General features: G+C 32.2%; 3 protein-coding genes across 3 annotated transcripts; 2 read left to right on the plus strand and 1 right to left on the minus strand.

The window, feature by feature from the left end:
- The first annotated feature begins 3,221 nt into the window (after window positions 1–3,221).
- LOC106114312 (cuticle protein 3-like) lies at window positions 3,222–6,042 on the plus strand. The gene is given in 4 exon segments (NM_001311827.1): window positions 3,222–3,234; window positions 3,605–3,857; window positions 4,739–4,966; window positions 5,402–6,042. Coding segments are annotated over 4 exon segments (609 nt in total). The 5' UTR covers window positions 3,222–3,225; the 3' UTR covers window positions 5,521–6,042.
- Window positions 6,043–16,143: 10,101 nt separating this feature from the next.
- LOC106114316 (cuticle protein 3-like) lies at window positions 16,144–23,837 on the plus strand. Its single transcript, NM_001311845.1, is given in 4 exon segments — window positions 16,144–16,178; window positions 18,051–18,239; window positions 20,692–20,890; window positions 23,262–23,837. Coding segments are annotated over 4 exon segments (486 nt in total). The 5' UTR covers window positions 16,144–16,169; the 3' UTR covers window positions 23,351–23,837.
- Window positions 23,838–24,402: 565 nt separating this feature from the next.
- Window positions 24,403–25,986, minus strand: CPR16 (cuticular protein RR-1 motif 16). The gene is made up of 4 exons (XM_013307064.1): window positions 25,978–25,986; window positions 25,575–25,812; window positions 24,921–25,169; window positions 24,403–24,512 (listed from the first exon to the last, which is right to left on the minus strand). Exons 1-4 carry the CDS (start codon window positions 25,984–25,986, stop codon window positions 24,403–24,405), a joined length of 606 nt encoding a protein of 201 aa, XP_013162518.1.

The following is a 25,986-nucleotide window of genomic DNA, read 5'->3' on the forward strand; positions in this document are numbered from 1 at the left end:
TTTACTTGTTTGAATTTTTAATCTTACTACTTACTTCTAACTAATATTTTAAATGTTTAGATGTATGGATGGATCTTTCTTGTATCTCGAGAACGGCTTATCGGATCATGATGATATTAGGCATAAATATAGAATATAGTGTACAAGAGCACATCGGCCACTGTTTAAGTTTTTTTTTATTTACGCGCGGACGGACTTTCGGGCGACAGTTAGTCCTTCATGAACATAGAATTAGGGAATATTTCATTAATTAAGCTTAAATCTTAATTAAATTTTTACCTTTTTCTGGGTCTAAAATCCCCGTTTAAAACATATCGTTATATCTTGACAAATACGAAAAACAGCGATGATATTTATACAGAGATTTTGGTGTCAAAAAGCCACGGTTAGTTCTTAAGAATGTTTGATTATTAGTTAAATTTTAATTAAATGATAACGAATTGTGTCACAAAGTAATTGAAGAAATACGTTATTATGAAGATTTTCTATGCAGCTATGAATTTTAATTAAATTTGAATGGGATCATTGTTACATCTACAACGCTTTGTTGCGATACAATTTATGTTTGGGAAACATTTTTAAGAAACTCTTGTTTTACAAATTCCAGTATTTTAAGTAGCTATTAAAATTCTGTCGGTCTGTAATATTCGACTGTAATTTGCCACTGAGCGAAACAAGATTTATAGACTAACTGATCTACAGAGATGACAAAATTATTAAATTCAATTTATACAATTAAAATTAAATTTATTTTACAGATAAAGACTTGGACTAGAAGCTTTGTTTCTAATTATTAATACCACGAATATAACATCCAATAATTTTATAAAACTAACACAACGCACTATTTATTCAGGATGCACAAGATTAGGAAATATTTTATTTCCATTTCTCTTTGGCTTTGAAATACCAATCTATATGTTGTTTCATATTCAACAATCTTTTACTGATAATAAATTACAATTATTTATTTTAACATTTAACATAAGCAAAAATATAGCACAACTGCGAATCCGCAGACAACTATTAATATATTATAATTATAAATAATCTCTGTTTATAAGTACTCTGTGCAAATACAAAGCTATAATTAGCCATTGTTTTTCATTTTAACACAAGATAAGTCATTGTTTGGATACCGTCGTACACAATAACACCCACGGATTAAACGCTCCGTTGCCGATTGCCTAATTACACCAATACAACAACTGTGGAATTTATATTAAGTACGCAGATGATTTCAATAGTAAGGAAATTTATCGATTAAATTATAATTTTAGACTAGTTATTTTCAATTAAATCTATACATATTAACAAAAGGAGTGTCTGTATGTAATATCGAGAAAAATCATATATATAAACACTGGATATATTTGCGTTGCTGGTAACGAAAAAACAATCTGACCGTAAGGCCATGTATGTTCCGGGTCCTAAGCCTATGTGTTCATCTATACCTAATAGCAGCGACATGTATGTAGCCGTTCTGGAGATACCTTCTAACGAACATCCAACAAACCATTTGCATTTAGAATATTGTTAATATACTCCGATGTTGACTTTTAGAGCTTTAAATTTTGTGTCCTTAAGAAATTCTTCTTTTCATCTTACTTTTCACATGAAAAATCATAACAAGATGCTCGTATACTTAACTACTTTTAAACGTTACTAGATGTCGCCCGCGACTCCGTCCGTGGATATATAAAAAAAAACTTTATTAGTGCAGCCTATGTGTTCTTTCAGAATCTCTTATATACGTATGCCAAATTTAATCAAGATCCGTTCAGCCGTTCTAGATATATCTTCAAACACCCATCCATCCATCCACATCACATCTATCTAAACATTCGCATTTATAATATTAGTAAGCTAAATAAAAAGCAGCTCTTCAAGGCATAAATTCGAAAATGTCCGTCTCCTGGCTCTAAGCTACCTCCTCACCAATTTTCAATCATATCGGTAAAGCCGTTCTTGAGTTATAAATAGTGTAACTAACACGACTTTCTTTTATATATATATAAGATTAGTTAGATTCTTTTTGCACGAATGGTGCACTTTCGTTACCAAGTCAAGAGTCAGAAGGATTAGTGAGAGAACATAAACGTTGTCATTTTACTAAGGCCAGTGTTGCGCCGATACACCGGCGCAGTGTCGGAATTTCTTCCTAACACTACATATAAATCGAATCACATTTTTTTTCCGTATTTTTTGCGTAACATACATTTAATCGTGTTATCGTAACATCCTCATTGAACAGGATGCGCATTTCACAAAAATGTTCGATCTTGTTATCTTGGGATTTTAGTGACCGTCTTATTGCTTTGAAAGTGTAAGCGATATGACATAGAGCTAAGAAAGTGTTAGAGGCCTCTTTAAATTTAGTAACAACTTAATAATTTAATGATATTATACAAGTAATGTGAAAGTAGCAAGATAATGCAAATATTAAAATTTGGAATAAAAATTAAAATAGGTACAATGAGAGAGGGAAATTTATATGCGCAATTTTGGAAGGATTTTTTTTCCAACGTAACGGTTTTTAAAGTAAAATAACATTTCTATATAATTATTCTTATTGTAAAAGTTTTTATAGTTAATTTTGTATCATTACTTTAATTTTTTTTACATATTTTTATTTAATTTATATTCTGGTCTGTCTATTCGTAAATAAGTCTATCCTAAATGCGTTCCACTTGTTCAGTCAACGGGAGCATCTCGTTACCTCAGATTACTTAACCATACATTCACACAAGAAAAAACAAAAACACTACTAAAACTTAGAACTTCAAACAATTTATTAACGTATTTTATATTTAGAAATAATAAAAACTTGCTTCTTTCTCTATTGGTATTCTTTTAAACGATCGATTTGTTAAAAACAGAGGATTTTGTAACGTACATATAAATAAAGCTGTACTTTTGAACTATGTATGAAACAACAGGCGGATCTATCACATACTAAAATTTTCAATATATCTTTAGTTATTTGTATCCTCTATTATCGCTTGGTTTATCAGTCGCATCATGTCATTAAATAAAATTGGCATTAATATTATAAATAATTTTGGTCGAAGTCCTCACTTTCAGTGGTCAAATTACTGACAACGTGAGTGTGACTTCATACGGGCGTGCGTGAAGCTGCAAAATTTCGACTATAAAAACAAAAGTGCGCTTTTTTTCTTCGCATTCATTGTCCAAACATCTCGAGCATTCAAATTCACTGTCATCATGAAATTGGTACGTTTTTCTTTTGTTTTTTTTTTAATTAACAAAACAATATCGTATTATGCCATTATGTAGCATTTACGTTGCATAGAAATGTAATTAAATCAATTATTTTTTTTTTAATATTTAAAGATGGAAAACAACACTTTAATATTATCGTAGCTAAAGTTCTTAAGATGTGATTTACAAAAAAAAAAAATTTTTTCAGTCAAAAAATTCTTCATATGTCTAAAGATAGCGCTTTCTCTTGAGTGTGACTCCAATATATTTTTTTATTATTTATACAATTAAAGATCTATTTATCCTTAATATTTTTGTTACGCTAAGTAAATCAACAACAACGGACAGTCTATCGTTTAATAGTATCATTATCCGATTCCAGATAACATCCATCGCTGCTTTACTGGCCGTAGCATCAGCAGGTCAGATCTACAATCAACCGCAAGTGGAGAACTACCAGAATACTGAAGCATACCAGCCAGGACTAGAATACCATGAAGGTTACGAGCAGACACATGCTTTAGGCGGCCAAGCATACAATAGTAGACCTTTAGCTGAGAAGACCGCGAGGATACTTAGTTATCACTCCGAGAACAATGTACACAACTACAATTATGGATATGAGACTGAAAATGGTAAGTTACAGTGTTTTTATTAATCCATTTTTAGATATATCCGTAACTAAATCTTAGAAGGCTAACCATGGGTTTTCGAGACCGAAATCTACGTTTAAAACGTATTTTTATCTTTGTTTAGTCAAAGATAAGGACATGACTATATGTATACATCGAGATTTTGTCGTCAGAAACCCATGGATAGAAAGCTAACGGTACGTTTCTTAGACTGATATCTAACTTTAAAACAAATTGTTTTCTCTGTTTTGGTTTCGGAAACCAACGATAAGTGTTTAGGCTTTGCCAAAGTACTAATTAATAGCAATTAGAGTTGATGATCTACATAGATATTAATATGTTACATAACAAGTAATTCAATTATCTTAGTCAAAGTGATGTAGGGTTTGAAACATGTGAGGCTCAATATGTATACTGTGTGTGACCTTTAGAGCTAAGTTCGGATTCAATTTCGATCACTACGGATGTAGCAAGATTCTCCGTTGATGACATGACATATTACCATCATCAGCTCATTATATGTCCCCACTGAGGGGCTCGGAGCCTACCCTAAGTTAAGGGTGACTAGGTCATAGTCAACCACGCTGGCCCAGTGCGGGTTGCTTGACTTTACATATATCTTGGAATTTCTTGTTAGATATGTACAGGTTTCATCACAATGTTTTCCTTTACCGTCAGAACGTCGCACAAATGTATGTACATATGTAAATCTGAAATCAAAAAACACATTGGTACATGGCGGGATTCGAACCCAGGACCTGCAGATTGCCACTCAAGCGTTTGACTCCTGAGCCACCGACGCTCATATACATGACATATACAAAATAGTATTATAATTGCTTTTAATGTAATTTATAACAACAAATTTTGTCGTCTATTTCCAGGAATAAAGGCTCAAGAAGTTGGTCAAACTCCTCACGGAACTCAAGCTGAAGGCGCTTTCTCATACGTAGGGGATGATGGGCATGTGTACACAGTGCAATATGTAGCTGACGAGCATGGCTTCAGAGCTCAGGGTGCGCATTTGCCCACACCTCCCCCAATCCCAGAAGCTATTTTGAAATCTCTGGAACAGAATGCCAAGGATGAGGCTAACGGAATTGTTGATGACGGTAAGTTTCATAATATCTAAATCCTCTGATATGCGTCCTCACTGAGGTGTGAATGGGGTTACATTTGTCATATACTATTCAATAAGCATATAATATATAGGCAAGAATAACCATATTGTTATTAACGAAATTCAGTTCCCTCTAAACTGCTTTTTAGAAGAAACAAACCGCACAAAACTAGATAGATCTTACTGTATTATTTCTTACTAATATTATAAATGGGAATGTTTAGATAGATGGGTGTTTGTTACAACGGTATCTGCAAAACGGCACAACGGATCTCGATGAAATTTGTCATAGATGTAAAATATAATGTGTAAAAACACTCATGCTATTAATTAAGTTGCTTATTAATATTATATTGACAGATATGCGGACGACAGCTAGTGTAATATCCAGTATAATATCTGAACATCTTCTTATTGTATATTACAGGACAATACAAGGAACATGCTGTATCTCAAGGACAAGCATACCAACAGTATGATGCAGCGTACCAACAGAATTACCACAGCGCAGCGCAAACATCCGCCGTTGAGACTGGATACCACTAAACTACTTAAAGAAACATAACTATACTAACCTTTTCTTTTATTCAAAATAACTTCAAGTAAATTTTAGCTGCTGAACTTTACTCAAACATGCTAAATTTATATGTTCTTAGTGACCAATTAATTTCTCTGAGTGTAGCGGTAAAGTTTGGTTTTTGCCAACATTTTTTACTATAAACACGTTGACGTCTATAATATCAATCAACGGCGGTCAAAGGGTTTAAACACTTATTTAACTTAACCGTTTCTTAGGGTAATTTTCGAGTAATACTGTAATTTTTTTCTGAATTATTTTAACTTCGAATTCAGTCTTCAAGACAAGTTTCTTGTCTAAGGCATTGATTTTTATCAATCAAGTGCTTAGAAAATGATAAATGTACAAATATTATTTAAGATGTTCCTTAATTTAAAATCATTGTTGATTTAACTATTGACTAGTCTTTTTCTTAAAATGTTAAGAATTCAATTTTTGTTTTTTTTTCTTGTTGAGTTTTTGTATTTTTTTTAATAAATGTATTCTTGTTATGTGTAAATTTTATTTTATTATTATACCTTACGATGTAAATGAAAAAATATATAACATTATATATCAACAGTATACACGTAGAATTTAAGTAAGAAAGTTTAGTTTTAAGATAAAAAAAAATAAAAGTGTATAAATTTAAGCAAAATTTTAAGATCTACTAAGTAATGAGGGCTACTTATTTTACACTTGAAATATATTTAAACTCTTAGCATCAAATTCTCTTGAAATGAAATACGTCTGCGGTTCTTAACCACACAAAAGTTAGTTAAAATAAAGGTTATATTAATTTAAATTAAAAAACACAAATAAGCACTCATAATAAAGAATATGTAAATTAGTAAAGATATTATAAAAAAAAGAAATCTTTAACAATTTCTTCTATTCACATAATTAGGATAAATATTATACTTTCATTATAAATGTTTTAATCGACTTTAAAACAGCTAAATAAGAGCAAGTTGTTATAATTTTTAATCATCATCATCAGCTCACTATACGTCCCCAACGAGGGGCTCGGATCCTACCCTAAGTTAAGAGTGATTAGGCCATAGTCAACCACGCTGGCCAAGTGCAAGTTGGTTGACTTCACACATATCTTTGAATTTTTTCTCAGCCATGTGCAGATTGTATCACGATGTCCTTCGCCGTAAGAACGTCGGATAAATGTACATATGTAAATCACAAATCGAAAAACACATTGGTACATGGCAGGATTCGAACTTAGGACCTGGAGATTGCAAGTTAAGTGCTTCACCCCGGAGCCACCGACGCTCTCATAATAGTTATTATAAGCATAATTTTTAATATTAAAATAATATAAAGAGTGTTTATTAAAATTATAATATGCTTAAATATCAAAACAAAGAGGTTACGACCTCGCCTAATAAAGACATCAACGAGTTATTAGAGACATTTTGATTGATACGTTGCCTAAGTATTACAAAAACCACCGCATTAAGTTACCAAAGAGTTTGTTTATTATTCATTAGTGCATATATCACTAGCTGATACATTGGTAATGAGAAAAATTAGGGTAGATACTTAATTGATAGCAAAAATTTTTTATTATTTACTTTTTTGCGAAATAAAACAAGTTTTAATAAAATAAATTATTATGTAGTAAGTTTCTACTCAAACATTTTTAAACAGACAATTTTCTAAACGTAATACATAAAAAACGAAACTATTTACATAAGTGGTTTGAAAGTTAAAATAGTGCAGAATGTTTTTTGCTTATCTCATCTTAGTTTTTGACAACATTTCTTGGTTAAACTTTATGTAACAAATATAATATTATAAACAAATGCGGATGTATGGATGGATGGAAGTTTGTTAGAAAGTATCTCCCTAACAGCTGCATGGACCTCGATGAAAATTGGTATAGGTGTAGAGCACAGTTTGTAAAAGCACATAGGATACGAATGAACTTAATCCTACTACAAATTAAAGGATGCTCGCGGGCGACAGCTAGTATAAATAATGTACATCAAATGAAACATCCTATATAAAGGAATGCGAAAATAATCCCACATATTGTACATTGAATAATTTGAGACCCACTCTCATCCATTGTGATTGACCCCACATATATGAGAGATGCCTTAAAGTATTTCTGATTGGTTTCCTTCACTTTGACCTACTGACATTCAGAAGTGTGTAATAACCGCTCAGAGCATTTTGCTCGATTATAATGAATCTAAGATTCGCGAGTTCTTATGAAACTGTTTTGTTATATTGCACCATAAGATATTAGTTTAAATTTTCGAAACACAAAAATACACAATCTGTTTTATATGTATTTACTAAATAACGTTACAAGGAAATGCAAGAAAAAAAATATTTTTCTAAAAACTGAAATCATGCCGTATACAATGAAATCAAAAAAAATTGCAAATTAAAAAGTAAGGGAAGATACACATACTACGTGACCTATTTTTTTTAGTTTTTTCTAAGTTTTTTTAAGACTGCATGCATACTTAAATTACTAGTGAATAATGTATTAGAGCAACTATATAATCCCCCCCCCCCTCTCCTGTGACCGACCGTAGTATTTTAAAGACTCCGCTAACACCCTCCCCCTAAACGGGTCACGTAGTATGCGTACGTTCCCTAGAACACAGCAATTATATGTACACTTATTGGTAAAACAATCCCAAAAGCCTATTGTAATGCAAATTTTAAAAAGAAAAATAGTAGAGTTAACTATTTTAGTAGAGTTAACTTTTTAGAATGTAGATCTCAAATGTGTCCTAGCAAATGATTATTGAGTGAAAGGATTCATTCACAAGTACAAATCGGAACAAATCTATTAGAGTCGTCTGGTCAAGGTCGTCGATTATATTAGGTACGGTGTTATCCTACACGGGTAAAGCTAACCTTACGCTATATTCTCACTAGGGCAGAACAGTTGTTCAAAACAGTACTGCCATGTTAGTACTGTTCGTACTGATCTGTTCAAACAATTGTATTACTCAATTCTCTACTGCCCTGCTTAACTGTTCTGCCCTCGTGTGAAATTAGCATTATATCGATTTATGATTAGTCACTCGTTGCATTGTTAACCGTGTAGATTCATACCTGTCATAATATCACGGCAACATTTCATAAAATGACGCGTGAATTCACTTACGATGCGAGCTGAAATGTCAGCTTTTAAACTTTCGTACATCACATTTATGCTGCAATATTACCGGGGAAGCGTAATAATGTTAAACTTTATTAAATTCCAAAGGAAATTTATATAAATTGGTAATATAAGTAATAAATTGCTTTAAGGTACATATACGTACTTATTATTAATATAGTTAAAAAGTCAATTATTAATAAAGCATAATAATTGGTTCACATTATTTTGATTAATAACTGAAATACTGTAATTAAGAATACTGTATAAAAACACATAAATAATAGTATGTGCAAAGAGCTATTAAATTATAGATTAAGGTCTTTATAGGGATATAATTTATATCGAAAAAATATCTATCAAACTTAGGGACTTGGCGTATAATAAGGACATGGGGTTATATTCTATAATATATCTTACTAATCTCACTAATACAATCTATAACGAATGCTTAAGTTTCAATGGATGGATGGATGTTTGTTAGGATGTATCTCCGAAACGGCTCAACGGATCTTGATTAAATTACATTACATTGAAGAGCAAAGGCTACTTATTAAGTATTTTTTAACTCCGCACGAACGGCGTCGCGGGCGACAGCTAGTAATAATATATATTTGTTGAACAAATAAACAAGAAAGTACTAAGATTGGTGACCAAGATAAAGGAATACCAAAGGATGTATGGATGGATGTATGAAAGAGGATTTGTGTAAGAAGAGGGTAAATTCAGATAGGACGGGTGATAGAGATGTATGGAAGAGTAGTACTTTTCTTTCAACATATTATATTTGTGATACTAAATTCAACTAAAAAATTAATGTTAAAATTATAGTCTAAGAGCTAATTTACTAAATATTAAAATTATAGCCCAAGAGCCTGTCAAATGGCGTGTTATGGAGGTCGTTGACGTATGACAGTATAAAATAAGTTGTTTGACTTAAGTTCAAAGTTTATGCGCATGACATCTAAGTTATAAAGAGTTGCGAAATGTTCGGAGGCAGAAGGGGCCCGAAATAAGTGACATGCTGCAATCTCCATTAATCATGTAATCACAAACGGTAGCTTGTAGTAATTAACTTAAACTTAACTTAATAATCAAAAAATAATAGTTTTAAGTTTTTATTATTATGAAAAAAGAACAAATAACCTTTTTAAAAAGAATTCTGTGCTTAATTGAAATATTTATTAATCAAATATCTCTAATAAATAGCGTAAAATAGATGATACCACTCACCATCAGCTCACCATACATGGCATGGCGGAATTCGAACCCAGGACCTGCAGATTGCAAGTCAAGTGCTTGACACCTGAGCCACCGACGCTCTAAAAAAATGATATGGCTTTCATATTAAATAGTTTAAAGAATTTGGTCAAGATTATGGATTACTATTTTGCATAATTACATATATTTGTTTTATGCAATTTATAATGCCCACTATCGTGTTTCTATAGTCTATGCCATCTTTGAAGGCTTATCTTATTAATTTAAATAACCTATCTCTATTAACTCGGTGATGTCAAATCCATAGCTAGTTTTGATCTCGAACAGTTTGCAATGGCATTGCATAACGACCACCTACACATTGACCGCGGTCAAGCGTGCAGCAATATTACTTTCACAGATGAACCGCGCGTTTTGTCCTATTACAGGAAATGTCGTATTAAGTGATTAATTGTTGTACTCAGTCGGATGACTCAGTAAAGAATTGGTGTACACTCAAACTAGGATATCTAGCTAGGTATGAGAGGCGCTGCTATCGCTATTAGTTCTCAGAAAATATGAATGTGTGCATCCCGGGGCATCATTTTAGTTCTCTTTACCTTCCCATCGCCTTTCTTATAAAAAAAGGATTGGAAGTGGAGGTGGATTGAAAATATTTTCTTTCTGTGCATCCCCTCCTCCAACGATTAACAATTGAATTAACGATACGCAATTGCATATGTCTATGGACAACGGTCGTTTCGCTATTTCAGCGATTTCAGTTGGCTCGCTCATTTGCCACCTTGGCAAACAAACATGGCATGGCATGTACAGTACGAAAAGGGTATAGTCACACTTTTTTGACATTGACAGTGGGGCGCTAGTGTGCTGTCATAATTTATTTTGACTTATGCCTACTGAACCACATATCCTTGTCAAGTGATAAACTTAAATTAAAAATGTTAACCTTTGACATAATACATCGTATTTCATACATCCCCGCAGCCATAGACAAACATTTTCCACTAAAAAAACTCTCTGTCTGTCTAGACTATCTACATAATTCTTAGCTATGGTATTGCATACCAACAGCCATAAATTATTTAATAGTACAAAGTTAACCTTCACAAGCTGCAATCCAGTATTATTGAAATATCACATCATTATATACACGTTACGCGTCATCGTAAGTATGTACCATAGACAACAACATGGCGCAAACTTGTTACACATGGAAATGTCAGATTTGACAGCTCTAACATTATATTCATAAAATTGAAATATTACTGGCAGGCAAAAAAATACTGGCGGATTGTAAGTGAACAAAAGCACATATATAAAGAATAAACGACCAAACGAGGATATTATGGCCTTATTTCACGTGATGGTAGTAAAGATTTTCTTTAAGATCGTTGACTCAAAAGGTTGTTATTAATAGTTGTCGCCCACGCCTCCTTTCGCGGATAAAAAAAACATAATAAGTAGCCTATATTTTCTTCTAGGATATGTTCTTCGTCTATGTCAAATTTCAGGTTGATACGTTAAGCCATTCGGGAGATATCTTCAAACAAACATCCATCTAAACATTTGTATTTATAATATTAGTAAGATTCTTGATGTACTTTTTATTATTAGAATAACTTCAAATCTTTTTTGCTACATATATCAACTGCGCGTCCACAACCGTCTTTTGTTTTTTAACTAATTTTCCGTATTCGAATTTCAAATACTTTTAAAAATTCAAATTCTTGTAATATCAATGTATTTTTACTTTAATTTTTATAAAATCAATTCCGTATATGATTGGAACATTTTTGTTGACGGTACGCGCGTTTGTTACCACGGATGGGCATTAGAATGTTAAAGGAACGCAAAGGTCAGTGCTAAACAGTTGTACCAGTATCTTCATTTGTTCGTTCTAGTCGATAATTTATTGAATTAAATACCGATGGGGTCACTCCGTCCAGGACATAGTTACAATTAAGTTGACGATGCTATGAGAGTTATTAAAAGTTTATCATTCAAGAATACGTATACAATGTTATATCGACCGTTTCGTATTTTTTTACACTAATTATTGCTATATTGAATAAATGGGAGATATTAAATATTTTGCAATACTCAAGTAATTAGTTCGAGTATTAACCACTTGACATAATTTGAAATTTGTTTTTTTTTCTATTTTCGCAGTTTATTTCATTTACTTTAGTTTCAATTTTCGTAGACCGCTAATTGTTAAACTATTTTGTTGCATCATTTGGTAAGACAAGCGTGTGATTTTAATTATATTTGGATTCGTACAATGATAAATGTATAATAAGATTATGTATAGAATTAACACAAACAATGAGAAAAAATCGTATCTTCTGTGTAAACATAAACAAATAAGGGCTATGGGAAATTTTATTTGTTATTTTTTCCTTATTTGAATTCGAATATAGCGTAAGACACATCGTTATTTACGAGAAAAACTAGTTAGACTATTTTCTTCATTACAGTTTTTGATATATCTGGGCTTAACATTAAACAGTTTTTGGACTTGAAAATCTTACTTCTTCATTATAAATGCGAATGTTTGGATGTATGGATAGATATTTGCTTGAAGGTATCTCCAGAATGACTCAACGAATCACGATGAAATATAGCATGGATGTAGAACATAATTTGGAAGAACCAAAAGCCACTAATTAAGTTTATTTTTAATAAATATAATATAAATATAATAACGGATTATTAATACTGAGTCCGGTATGTCCTTAGCTTTATGTACTATGTTATTATCGATTAATCAAGGAAAGAACAGGATCTTCTTGCGGCGTAAGAATAATTCTATTGCAAACTTGAATCATAATTTTGCAATACTATAATATCAAAAGAAGTCACTTTAAACCAGCTTAACTGATTTAATATTAAGTTACAAATGGGTCTGCATACACTCGAACTCTAGCGAGACCCTTAGGCCCTAATAGTCTAGGGACATAAGGGCCCTTAAGATGTCATCAAGGGCCTTTAACCGGTAATCAGAGAGTGCAAATTTGTCGAAGTTAAATACAGTTTGTAAAAAATAATAGGTGAACGTCATTATTTTCACTTCCGTCTTTTGTCATTAATTAGAGACCTAATAATTATTATGAACTGCTGTCCTTTAAAAATAAATTAGATTAATAATGTATTATAATATTAGCTGGCGCTCGCGAGTCCGCTCGTGCGGAAGAAACACTTAACTATGACGCTTATGCGTTCTTCCAGACTATGTACGACATCTATTCGTTATATATCGTTGAGCTGTTCTGGAGATATTTTCTATCAAACATCTATCCATCGTTCTAAACATTCATGTAGGTATTTCATTCAATACATTGTAGGTATGTCAAAAGGAAATGCCGTGCCCAAAGGTGAAGGCTGTAGAACCACGATCGTCTTTTTTAGGATCGTCTTTTGTTATTTTTATGTTTAAATTATCTTGAACAAATGTTACTGTTCAACTCAGAGTCATTTAGTATTAACCATGAGAGATCCTAAGCGCGGTAATATGAGTGTTGCACAGTAACTGATGTCCCATACTAAAGTAACTATGGATTTTTTTTCTTAACTTTATATTCGTATTTTATGTTGGAGTTTTAAATAAAAAAAAATAGAAGTATGCTTAAAGCTTGTAGTCAGCGCTTTTTAACGAAATATTATAGATGCGAAAGTTTAGATGGATGGATGGATGTTATTACGTATCTCGAGGACAACTCATTGAATCTCTCTGAAATTTGCATAGCTATAGAGCATAATCTGGAAGAACACATAGGCCATTAATTAAGTTTTTTTACTACCGCGCAGACGGAGTCTCGGGCGACAACTAGTCACACATAAGTTGCGTATAAACTATCGTAAATCAGATAGCCAGTGAAGACACTCCTAATGTGGAAATATCTTAAAACACACAAATTAACTTTATAATCAAATACTGTGCCACTGAACGATACTAAATTTTATTCATTTGTAATCGGACTAGATATATTACAAAATGGCAGCATGTTTTGTCTTAATGTATCATTTAAAATAACCCTTCATTTCTTAGTAGTTTGTAATTTGTCTATTAAAATACTTTGTTTAGGTTTTTGTAGCCCTATTAAGTTAAATAACTTATCGTATTAAGTATTAGTAGATTTATCTAATTGGCATTGTTACAGTTGTAAATTTTACAACAGTATCCAATATGTCTAAGTTCACAATTGTTCGGTAACATAAAGATGCATCTAATAAATATTTTATACCTACGTTCCAATAACCTTTAGTAATACTAAACGTTCACAAACAAACAAACAAACAAGCGAACTGTTAAATAATTGTGCGTTACGAACTGAAAAAATGGTAATACAAGACGTTAGATTTTATTCGCTCACGCAATACAACCTCGAGAATGATGCTTCTAAATCGAAAAGATTATTTATAATGGTATCTAAAATGAGGTATATAAGGTCAAAATCATTTTATTTATACCATAACTATAACAGTTATAGTAATAATAGAAAATTAAACTAAGATATTGAGTTAATTGTGTTACTAAACATACATTATCAATTTTAGATATAACTAGCTATTGCCCGCGACTACGACCGCACGAAATAAAGATAACACTTAATTTGTATCCTATGTGTTCTTCTAGACTATGCTCTACATCTGTGCAAAATTTCATCTAGGTCCGTTAAGACGTAGTGCAGATACTTTCAAACCTCTATCCATACATCTGAACATTCGCATTTATAATATTTGTAAGATTGCATTTATAATCAATTTTTTAACATAACATTTTTTTCTTCGATATTTGCAGAAGTCTTTTTAATTTATTTATAATTAGCTGTCGCACGCGTCTCCGTTCGCTTGGCTTAAGAAACGTATGTGTTCTTCATAACTGTGTTCTACATCTATACCAAATTTCAGTGAGATATATGCAGCCGTTCTAGAGATACCTTCTAACAAACATCCATCCATTCATACGTTAGCATTTAAAATTCCCTATCCCCTGTTTAACTATTACGTAAAACATATCTTGTCTGATATAAGATTTTCTATTATATTTTCGAAGGCTTTAAGCAACTAAAAAGAAAATAATAACTTATTAAATGAGAGCCTTAAGTAAAGAAGCTCCCTATCTGTGCAGTTAACCTCGCAAAAAAAACACGTTACCATGTACATTTACTAAGGAATCCGGATATCATTTAATAAAGTAATTCGTAATTTTATTTCTTTTTAAACTTTCTTTTGTTTTATCTTAAACAATAAATTAAGATTTCCTGCACTATTATGTTAATGAAAAAAATGCAAATTTAAAAACTTACGTAGTCTATCAAGATTATTTGTTAAGTTAAAATAATAATATAAACACTTTTATACTAAACTCATAACTCTACAAATACATAATATAAATGCTATATGAAGAAACACAATATAAATAAAGTAGCTCCGCTTAGTAGTCCGCTTGAATATATAAAAAACTTAATTAGTGTAGCCTATGTGTCTTTCAGACTACGTTTCATACGTACTATGTCAAGTATTATCGAGATCCGTTCAGCAGTTCTAGAGATGTCATCAAACACCCAACCATCCATCCATCCACATCACATCCATCTAAACATTCGCATTTATAATGTAAGTTAAATAAAAAGCAGCTCTTCAAGACGTAAATTCGAAAAAAATGAATAAATAGTATCCTATATCCGTTTCCTGGCTCTAAGCTACCTCCTCACAAATTTCAGCTATATCGGTAAAGGCGTTCTTGAGTTATAATATATAGTTTTGTATAGTTTCACAAAATAATTAAATTAAACATTTTATGCTCCTTTAAAATTTGCAAATAATCAAATTATGAGTTCAAAGATATCAATCATTTAAATTATTTCCCACATTAATTTTTTTCATTACCAACATTCACACTCACAGTCGTATAGTATCTACATAAGTAGTCCCTTTGTATACATTTACTGAATCTAAGGAAACTCAAAGTTAATACGACGAAGTTGAATTTAGTTATTTATCACTTCTTTATCTCTTCCATTAGGTCAAAAGGTTAAACGTTTAAATCTAGCCAAATTTTAAAAAGTCTAGAATTTAAAACACAATTGCTACGAAATATCTAATCAATGTTCAAACCGAAAAAAAAAGATGTCAAAAGTTCATTTTATTTATTAGGAAAAGTAGTTTCATTATAATGTATGAATTTTGTAACATACTGCGGTGCGTATAAATAGGGGAGGGAAGCTACGACTAACATCATTCGAGAATTCACCTCCGACCTGTCGCACCAACATCGCCATGCAACTGGTGAGTCCACTTTTATATTCAATGTTATAGCTTGTCATAGATTACACTAAGCTAATATCATTGTTAAGTAAAAACTAAGGGATAACGAAGTATTATCAGAGATTTTTAAAATTTCATTAGGCTTTTTATAATATTATGTTTTTGTTAATTTAATACTGTAGTTTAATTTTTTATATTACGTTTTTTCTTTATTTATTTTACTATCTCACTCTTACTAAAGTTATAAATGTGTTTGGATGGATGGATGGATGGATGTTGGAAATTAAACACACGTACGGAGTCGCCGGCGACTGTAAGTTATTAAAAAACTCAAGTTTAAAAATAAAGTACGAGAACTTTAAGTAAATCATTTTACAATACGTTAAATTAAAAAAAAAAATAACTGCTATATATTATGCTATATTTCGCAGTTCATTGCGTTAAAAAGATTCAGCTGTCTTAGATAAAAATTAGTCAACGTTTCTAGAAATTCGTTAACAGAGTATTACACAAAGACGTCTGGGCAATTATGTTGGTTAATTGATGCTTTTAAATATTGCCTAACATATCAGTGATGCGTGAACACGGAATGAGACATAATATATTTAACATTTAATTAATCAAAGTATTATAATAGTTGTTCTGATAAAGTTTATTATGTTGAAAATTAATATTAAACGAGTCCTAAATCTATGATATTAAATAAAATATTTTAAATGAATAATTAACAAAAATATATTATTATAAGAAATCCCTTTAGGTAAGGTTACGAAGATACTGGTAGCGTTCCCCCTTTGAATAGCTAAAGTAATTCAGCTAATCTTTATATATATAATTCTTCTGTGAGTGTGTATGTCACTGAACTTCTCTCAAACGACTGGACCGATTTTGATGAAATTTTTTGTGTGTGTTCAAGGGGATCTGGGAATGGTTTAGATTAACAATTTTCGTCAAATATTAACTTCATAATAATTTATTCAAATTAAAGACGTGTAGACAGGACAACGTCTGTCGGGTCCGCTAGTTTACTATATAATAAGTAAGTTTGAATGTGGATGTATGGAAGACATGGATTGTTTGAAAAATATTTGAAAGATAGGACAGCTGATAGAGATGTATGGGAAAGTAAATGTCATAACGACTCTCAGTAGAGACAAGGATAGGTTGATGATGACTAAAATCTTATTGGCCCTATAAATTACATAACTTTAGTTTTTTTCTGATATTATTCTGAGATGATCTATGATACTCATCTGAAGCCTTTAATATTATTAAATATGCCTTCTTATAAAAATTTACTTCATTACTGATTCATTTTAATCATTTTTTGCGTAATGACATATCCTAAATGATTTTATGTGAAAGGACATTAAGATGTTGCAATGCACCAGTGGAATACCATCGTAAATGCCTTTTAAGATGCGATGCAGTTTTGATAAACTCAAATAACTGCGCATAATAAATGCATAGTAAAGAGATGCAATTTAAAAACAATGCAGTACTGTCGTACCGTTTTATTTCGTCTTTGTTTATGTTTTTTTTTGTTCGAATGAGAAACAATGTATTCGATTGTTAAGAATACGTGCCTTTATTTGGTGAATGAAGGAATTTATGTAGTATGATTAATTTAGTACTTAATGAGATGGTCAAACTGACTTATTCATTTGTTTTACTTATACTACGAATATATTTAAGTATGCTTAAGTAACAAAGCAATCATCAGCTTGTGTCGGTCAACTGCTCGACATACGCTTGACATAATCCTGTCCAATGCTTTAAATAGTCTGTAATTTTACTCTTCTCATCTCCTGCAACTATGTCGTTAGCACTTTAATAAAAATAAATCACCCCATGAATACACATACTAAAGCTTCTTATTCTTATTAAATTCAGATACTCATCGCCACCCTGATCGGCTTCGCCGCCTCAGCGTTCGCGCCAACTTACGAGTCCAATAGGCCTCAGGCGTCGTTAGAGAAGAATGCCCGCATTCTAGCTTACGACGCGGACGTCAAGGAAGATTCCTACAGATTCAGCTATGAAACTGAGAATGGAATTAAAGCTGAAGAACAGGGACAGGAGGTAAGAATTTATTAATCATTTTATGAACACTAAAAAATTAAAATACATAAATAATGTCAAATCAAAAAGAGAATTAAATAATTTGTAGAATTATTTAATGTAATGTTCTTCACTAATTTAAACGGGCATTTTGGTCTCAGAAACCCACGGTAAAAAGACTGTAGTGTTACATAAGGAATCCAAGACTAGTCAATAACGGAACGAATTATTATTAACGTTTTTTGACAAAATTATATAGAACTTTTCATTTGTCATTAATGTTCTTTAGTCACTATAATAGTCTTAGGTCTTAGGAGTAGACATTTACACACATTTACATAGGAAAAAAATGTCAATAAATGTCAGGAGTCTGCATCTCATAAATAAAATGTTAATGCAGGTCAAAGATCAACTGAATCATGACATGCCAGCAGACGCACCTGTACAGAGCGCGAGGGTCAACATAATTATGTGGGACTAGGCCTCGATTTAAATTACATTTTTTTATGATTTATGATTTACCTTGTATTTATAATGACATGTTTTAAATTAGTATTGCAGTAAATAAACAAGAAGAATAAAGGTTTTGGTCCAGTGCATGTTTGTTTCTAAATTAAGCCTAGAGAATTAATGATAAACATTTGAATAGACGCGTAAAGTTTTGTAGTTTTCATTAATAATTTTAATTTAAGAGTGTGATATTTGACCAATATTAAATAATATTAAAATGTCTGAAAATATAATAACAAAATATAAATAAAAAAATAAATGTCATATCTAAACTTTAAAACGTAGTCACCCTATTCAAAGACGATCCCATGTGTTAGATTGCAAAGATGAAAAGGGCAGTGGCCACCTCTGCCGACCGATATTTGAAAGGTCGCGTACATTATGCAAACGACCTACTTGTAGATATAATTATACATTCTAATATAAATCATTTTTGAAAGGATGTGAAGGTTTATGTTAACCTAGTAATTACTTATATTTAAATTAATCATCCGACAGCGTCGGTGGCTCAGTGGTCAAGCACTTGACTTGCAATCTGCAGGTCCTGGGTTCGAATCCCGCCATGTACCAATGTGTTTTTCGATTTCCGATTTACATATGTACAGTTATCCGACGTTCTTACGGTGAAGGAAAACATCGTGATGCAACCTGCACGTATCTGAGAAGAAATTCAAAGATATGTGTGAAGTCAACCAACCCGCACTTGGCCAGTGTGGTTGACTATGGCCTAATCACCCTTATTTAGGGTAGGCTCCGAGTCCCTCAGTGGGGACGTATAGTGAGCTGATGATGATGAAATTAATCATCTGTTAATATCTGCACTAATCGTTGGTTTATGAGACCAAAATGTCTATGGAAAACATATTGTCATCCCTGTCATCACAAACAATAAGTTTTGTGGGATTTTGGGCTCAGAAACTCACTGTTAATCTGTCACATGTCAGATCTAGTGCAAGGATGATTGTGACGTCATTGTTAAAGAATAAATCGTTGTGAGATTTGACCTTGCAATTTTTATTGCCTTTAAATACCATTGATATTTTTCTATTAGTATATTTAAAAAGATTATTAAGAAATCAAAAGATACTATAGTTAAGAAATTATTTTTCTTTAAAATCGTAAATTTTTCTTTTTTAGAACTTTTTTTTTTTATCTCATATTATTATTATAGGCCTTGACTGTAATCTTTTTAACATTTGCATAACGAATCAACGTGCTACAGTTTCGTAATAAGTCGATGTAATCATCATTAGGAAGAGGAAATTGATATGTGAAACATCGAGCTGACTTGAATGACTGAACGAAATATAATATCACATAGTAAGATTGTGATATTTATTGATTTAATCATTAACTAAAACTCCAATAAATTTGTACAGCGTGAACTTATATAAAAACGGCTAAACACTCACGTATATTCGTCCTGTGGCAGACCGACTAGTTTCGAGCCCATCGGGGGCCCTTCATCAGGATGAGTAGTGCTGGTATTATTTCGCGGACGCGGCCTATCCCTCACTTTTTTATATCAGTTTAGTATAATGTCTCACGAAAGTTTGAATAATTGTACAGCGTGATTAAAAAAAAACGATTTTACAATTGTAATAAAACAAAAGAATACCTTAATGCTATTATAATACTACAATATTTAAAAATATACACGGGCAAAAAATATTGCTAATGCAGTACTAGAGGGTTTAGATAAAATGCATTCGCTTCGAAGCGATTCCATAAATTTCATAAATGTATGAAATTAACGCGCAACAATCACATGACTTATCGAAAGTGATTTGACTTTTTGAAGTTGACTATGGAATCGACTCAAAGCAAATACAGTTTATCTAACCCAGAGACAAGAGATTCGTAAATGACCATTAGTATAACACAAATTAATATTTTTCTTAGTTATTAGTATGATTGAATTCAAAAAATTTGTATATTATTCTACAAAATTTCCAATTTCCAGGTCGAGGGTATTGAAGCTCAAGGTGGTTTTCAATACACCGGTGATGACGGCCAGGTGTACGCAATCAGCTACTCAGCCGGTCAAGCTGGCTTCCAGCCCCAGGGCGCGCATCTGCCTACCGCTCCCCCCACTCCTGAGGCCATCCTCAAGGCTCTAGCACAGAATGCCGCTGATGAGGCCGCTGGTATTATTGATGATGGTAAGTAATCTTAAGTTAATCTTACTTCTTACTAATATTATTAATGCGATGTTTAGATGGGTGGATGGATGGATGTTTGAAAGTACTGAAAGAAGACATAGGCTACTAATATACCTTTTTTAATTCCTAGCGGGTGAAGTTGCGGGTAACAGCTAGTTTAAAATGTTAAAACTATAAATTAATACCCATTTAATATATACATAAGTTAATATTCATACTAAAGATATGCAACGTTTCATAATTAAACAAGGAATTTTGTTTGTCACTTTACAATGCTTCAATCGTTGAAGCGTTATAAAGATTTGCATAACGCTTGTTCAAACTGTTTCCAGCTCAATGATTGATTGTACTTAATTATGAATCTAGACAAGCGTATTAGCCAGACCGTAATTCTAAAGCTCATATATCCATGTCTTACTTCTTTACAAAGCTTGCCCGCTTTACACCCAAACCCACTTAAGTCACTTTAAATATTATATATAAAATTCTGGTGTCACAATTTTCGTTCCCATATCCTCCGAAACGGCTAGACCAATTCACATGAAATTTTGTGAGCATATTGAGTAGGTCTGATAATCGGCCAACATCTATTTTTCATCCCTTAAATGTTAAGGGTAGTCCACCCCTAAATTTATTTGTTTATTGTTTAGACAAACACGAGGACTGAGTCGCGGGCGACAGCTAGTATTTCTCTAAATTTCTACACACAAATAATCAAAATCTCTGCCAATCTTCGCAATTTCTATCAAATCTATTATCAAAGTACATCGTAAATAACAGCTAGTCGATTCCTCTGGTCGTTTATACGGCTTAACCGGCTGACCTATCACATTAAACCGCCCATATTGCGACGCAATTGCTGGGTAATGTGAAAATAATGGCCTGAATATACGTAAGTCTTATTTGCAATATCAAGTAGTAGAAAAACATGACTCTTTTAATGGATAAAATGGAGCTCTCTTAGAAATTATAACGTTTAGATCATTGCGATCTTGATGCGAATGTGTGCATGGATGGATGATTGTTTGAAGGTATCTCCAGAACTGCTCAACGAATATCGCTGAAATTAGGCATAGATGTAGAACATTGTCTGGAAGAACACATAGGCTACTCATTACGTTTTTTTTTATTCCACTCGGATAGAGTCACGGCAACAGCTAGTATCCTTATAGCTGTATGTCTAGAATCTTTCACTAGTGACCTTATGCTCGATGAATTAATTCGTAAATTCATTATTTTTATAATTGTCTGTCTGGGAAGAATTTATGCAAAGATAATTGAATAGACTATATCACGAATTGAACACGTCCGAAAACAATGCGGTTATCTGTTATTATCAAATAACAATCGTGCGACCGCAAACATGTTACACCACGCCGACATATGCATCTTACACCACTGGCCTGTTGTGAACAAGTCTTGGTGATGATACAAGTGGACTTGCTTTTTTGCTATATATATCTGGCAGTTAAGATTGCTATGAAGAAAAAAAAATATTACGAAGAATGTAAAGATGGGATCTTCAGTCTTTTCTACTACAGCCGGCAGTCTTTGGCATTTTTAACAGACTTCAAAAATGAGTTTTTCAATACGTCTGTTTTGTTATTTTTAAGTCCAATTCCCGAAGCAGTGTATATAGCCTAGCCTAAATGTAAAAACCAGATGAATCCAACTGTGTTGGAGTAGCTTTTAAATATTTTAGACTCTTTCTATTAACATTTGGGACTTAAATAATACTTATTTTCTAAGGATATTTTGGTACATTTTTATAAAATTGCTTTTACGATAAAAAAAAAATGGAATTTAAAATAATAGGCCGCATCCGTTTTCACACGGTCTTTGTCCTTGCACCAGGAGTTAGGCTCAAAGATGTTACACACTGCACCGACCTTTGTGTATTGCACAATGACCTCTCACTCTGAATCACATTTATAGAACCGACAACCAATTTATTTTGCACCTTCATTTATCTTATGCTAATAGTAATAAAGTTTAAATTACCATATTCAGGGTAAGTTGTTTGTTGGTTATGTTTATGAGAAGATTTCAAATTATGATTTGCGGAGTTAGATTTAATGAGGAATGTAGATTGTGTTTTGTTTTTATGGAGTTCATTATAAAAAGGTTTGTAAGCTCGTTAAGAACTATTATTTGTTTAATCTGCAATTAACTTTGAGCAATTGACGGAAATTCTATTAATTAAATATAATAATATATTAAGCTTATTACAATCCTCGTTCGTTTAACATATTAAATTTATCCAAAGGTTTAGATGGTGTAACTTCTTTTGTCGACTGTACTGAAAAATATGTAATTATCTCCTTAAACTGTATTTATTTTTAAAAAATACTAAATATGTTTATCCTTCCAGGTCAATACAACCCGGGTAAATACGGTGGTGGCCAGCAACAACAGTACCGCGCTCAGAACACCGGATTCCGACAGGCCTACAAATTCTAAGCTTAGCAATTGCCAGTATTAAGTTATCATCGATATTAAAGGAGTTTTTATTCGAAATTTAGAGCGACCAATTATTACTGGTTGTAAAGAAAATCCGTATTTGAGAATACAATGATTCTTATTTCTTAAATGAATTAAGAAATTGTTTCCTTTAAGACTTCAATTATTATTTTCAATAGATAATTTAAAATTAATTTTACATTTTCTATTGACTTTAATTTTTCAAATCCATATTTTGTCTTTTTTTATTGACTAAAACTTGATCTATTTTGTACGTCTTTGAAAATGCTCGCTCTATATTTTTTGAGTGAAAATTTCTTTATAATAACAATCTTCTCTGCCTTACTAGTATCTAAGAAAGCGTGCGTGATCATATTATAGTGTTTAATATTGGATAAAAATGTATTACCATAGTCATATCGATTACCAGTGAGAAAATGAGGCGATTATTTATTCTATGAATAAAATCTTTTTTTATAATTTCGTATATTTGATATTTTATTTTGAATCCTATTTAAAACTAAATAAAAACCTTATTCCTTTCAAAAAATAAAATCGGCAAAATGTCTACAACACAACAAAAATTTGGGATTAGCATCTAATAAGGTATTTCAAGAAGAATTCTATTGAGAAATAACCTAACCTTAATTTAAAAATCAATCAACCCAACTGACTAAGGCTCTAAAGATGAAATAGCGCCATCTATTCATTGCTTTTCAAAACAAATATCTTTTTAATTCAAATTAAATAAACTCTTGCAAAAGTAACAAACGACAATCATATTTATATTGCAGACGATCGTCATCAGCTCACTATACGTCCCCACCGTGGGGTTCGGAGCCTACCCTAAGTTAGGGGTGATTAGGTCATAGTCAACCACGTTGGCCAAGTGCGGGTTGGTTGACTTCACACATATCTTTGAATTACTTCTCAGTTTTAGCAAACGATAATAATTCTAAATTAATCAAAATTGTTTGTGGTTTTAAATATTCTATTTATTAAATAACTGAACGTCTATTTCATTTGTTTCTTCTATTTCAATGATTTTTACATCAATAAGTATATCCAGTGTTGGCGTTAAAATTTCCAGAGCCAGATGAACCACTTCCATAGCCGCTTTGGCCAGGTCTGCGATTGCCAGATTGTTCCGGATGATACTGACCTGTAAAAAAAAACTTTTTAAATCATAGAGTATTTGCTTATGTTATTTTTTAAAAAATCACAGACAAATTTTGGTCAAACTGGATTTTAGGAAGAATTTCACAAATTTTATTTCCTAATGTCCAACAAAGTATTCTAGATAAGCTTGTGTTAGTAAGAAAATCCAACACTGTGCCGGTGTACTGGCGCAACCTTAGCCTTACTAAAATGTCGACGGTTATGTCCCCTCACTTATCATTATGACACTTGACTTTGTAATGAAAGCACGCCATTCGAAGGATTCTAATTATTAATGTCTAAAACTAGGAAGCAAAGGTCCCTTGTATTAGATAATGAACTAAGTCATCTAGTTCAAGTCACATTACATAAGTTATATAAAAGTTACAGCAAAGTTGAGGGAGTGATTTACCATCATCAAATATCCCAGCAGCTTCATCCTTAGCATTGCGATCCAATGCTGCAAGTATAGCTTCTGGTGTTGGAGGAGCAACTGGTAAATGAGCACCTTGAGGACGGAAACCACCTTCTCCCGCTGTGAATGTTATGGAGTAAACGTTCCCATCATCGCCTTTGTATGCAAAACCTCCTTGACTTTGAGATGCGTCGCCCGCCTCTTCAGCGCGTATACCGTTTGATGTTTCATACGAGTAACGGAAACCTGGCAAGAGTAACAGAAAAAAAATATTACAAACTAGTTCTCACCTTTTAAACCTTCCCTAGACCTCCAGAAACATTTTAAGACCAAGATGATATAAATCCGTTCAGCCGTTCTCGAGTTCTAGCGAGACTAACGACCAGCAATCGCTTTTTTTATATATAGACTGTTTTCTATTTATATAATCTAAAATATTACACTTTTATCAAGGAGGAATACCAAACTAAGCAATTGAAAATGGGGAACTAGGGCTAGAATAATGTCGAATCTGCATACTTGTACACAGTCAGTTTTATGCACCTGCTACTCCTATCTGTACCTTTTCATTATTATTTTGGACTATCATTCCTCGTTCTTATACTCAAACAAAAAAATGTACTACTCTACGGGTATAAAAATTAGACTTACCATTTTCATCAATTTCCTGATTTTGTTGCAGAATAACAGCGTTCTTTTCTATTTCTTGCTGCGGGCGTCTGTTCCCTGTATCATAAGCACCACCGGCTGAAGATCCACCACCGATATTACCCCCTTGATTGGGTGGTAGATAACTGTTTGATGATGAACTTCCTTGGTTAGGAGGTAGATAGTTACTTGAAGGAAGCTTGGCTGCTGTCGCCACAGCGATGATGGTGAACGAAACAATCTGGAATATAAAAAGTTTTGATTCAGAATAAATGTAAGCTTTAATATATTCAATTATTTGACTTATAAATTTAGAAAACGACAATAAGTTGATAGATTCTTAGTACTTATCCTGAATTATTCATTCAAATTTCTTTGAATTGAAAACTTTAAAATTAAAACTTACAAATTTCAT

This window comes from Papilio xuthus, unplaced genomic scaffold (assembly GCF_000836235.2).
Source record: "Papilio xuthus unplaced genomic scaffold, Pxut_1.1 DF828142.1, whole genome shotgun sequence".
Classification (NCBI taxonomy): Eukaryota; Metazoa; Arthropoda; class Insecta; order Lepidoptera; family Papilionidae; genus Papilio; species Papilio xuthus.

What these genes read in the sequence shown, in the direction of transcription:
- CPR16 (XM_013307064.1), bottom strand. An exon ending in TCAGGAAATTGATGAAAATG is followed by an intron (nt 25,170 to 25,574) that starts GTAAGTCTAATT and finishes TACTCTTGCCAG; the next exon opens with GTTTCCGTTACTCGTATGAA. An exon ending in TGCTGGGATATTTGATGATG is followed by an intron (nt 24,513 to 24,920) that starts GTAAATCACTCC and finishes TTTTTTTTACAG; the next exon opens with GTCAGTATCATCCGGAACAA.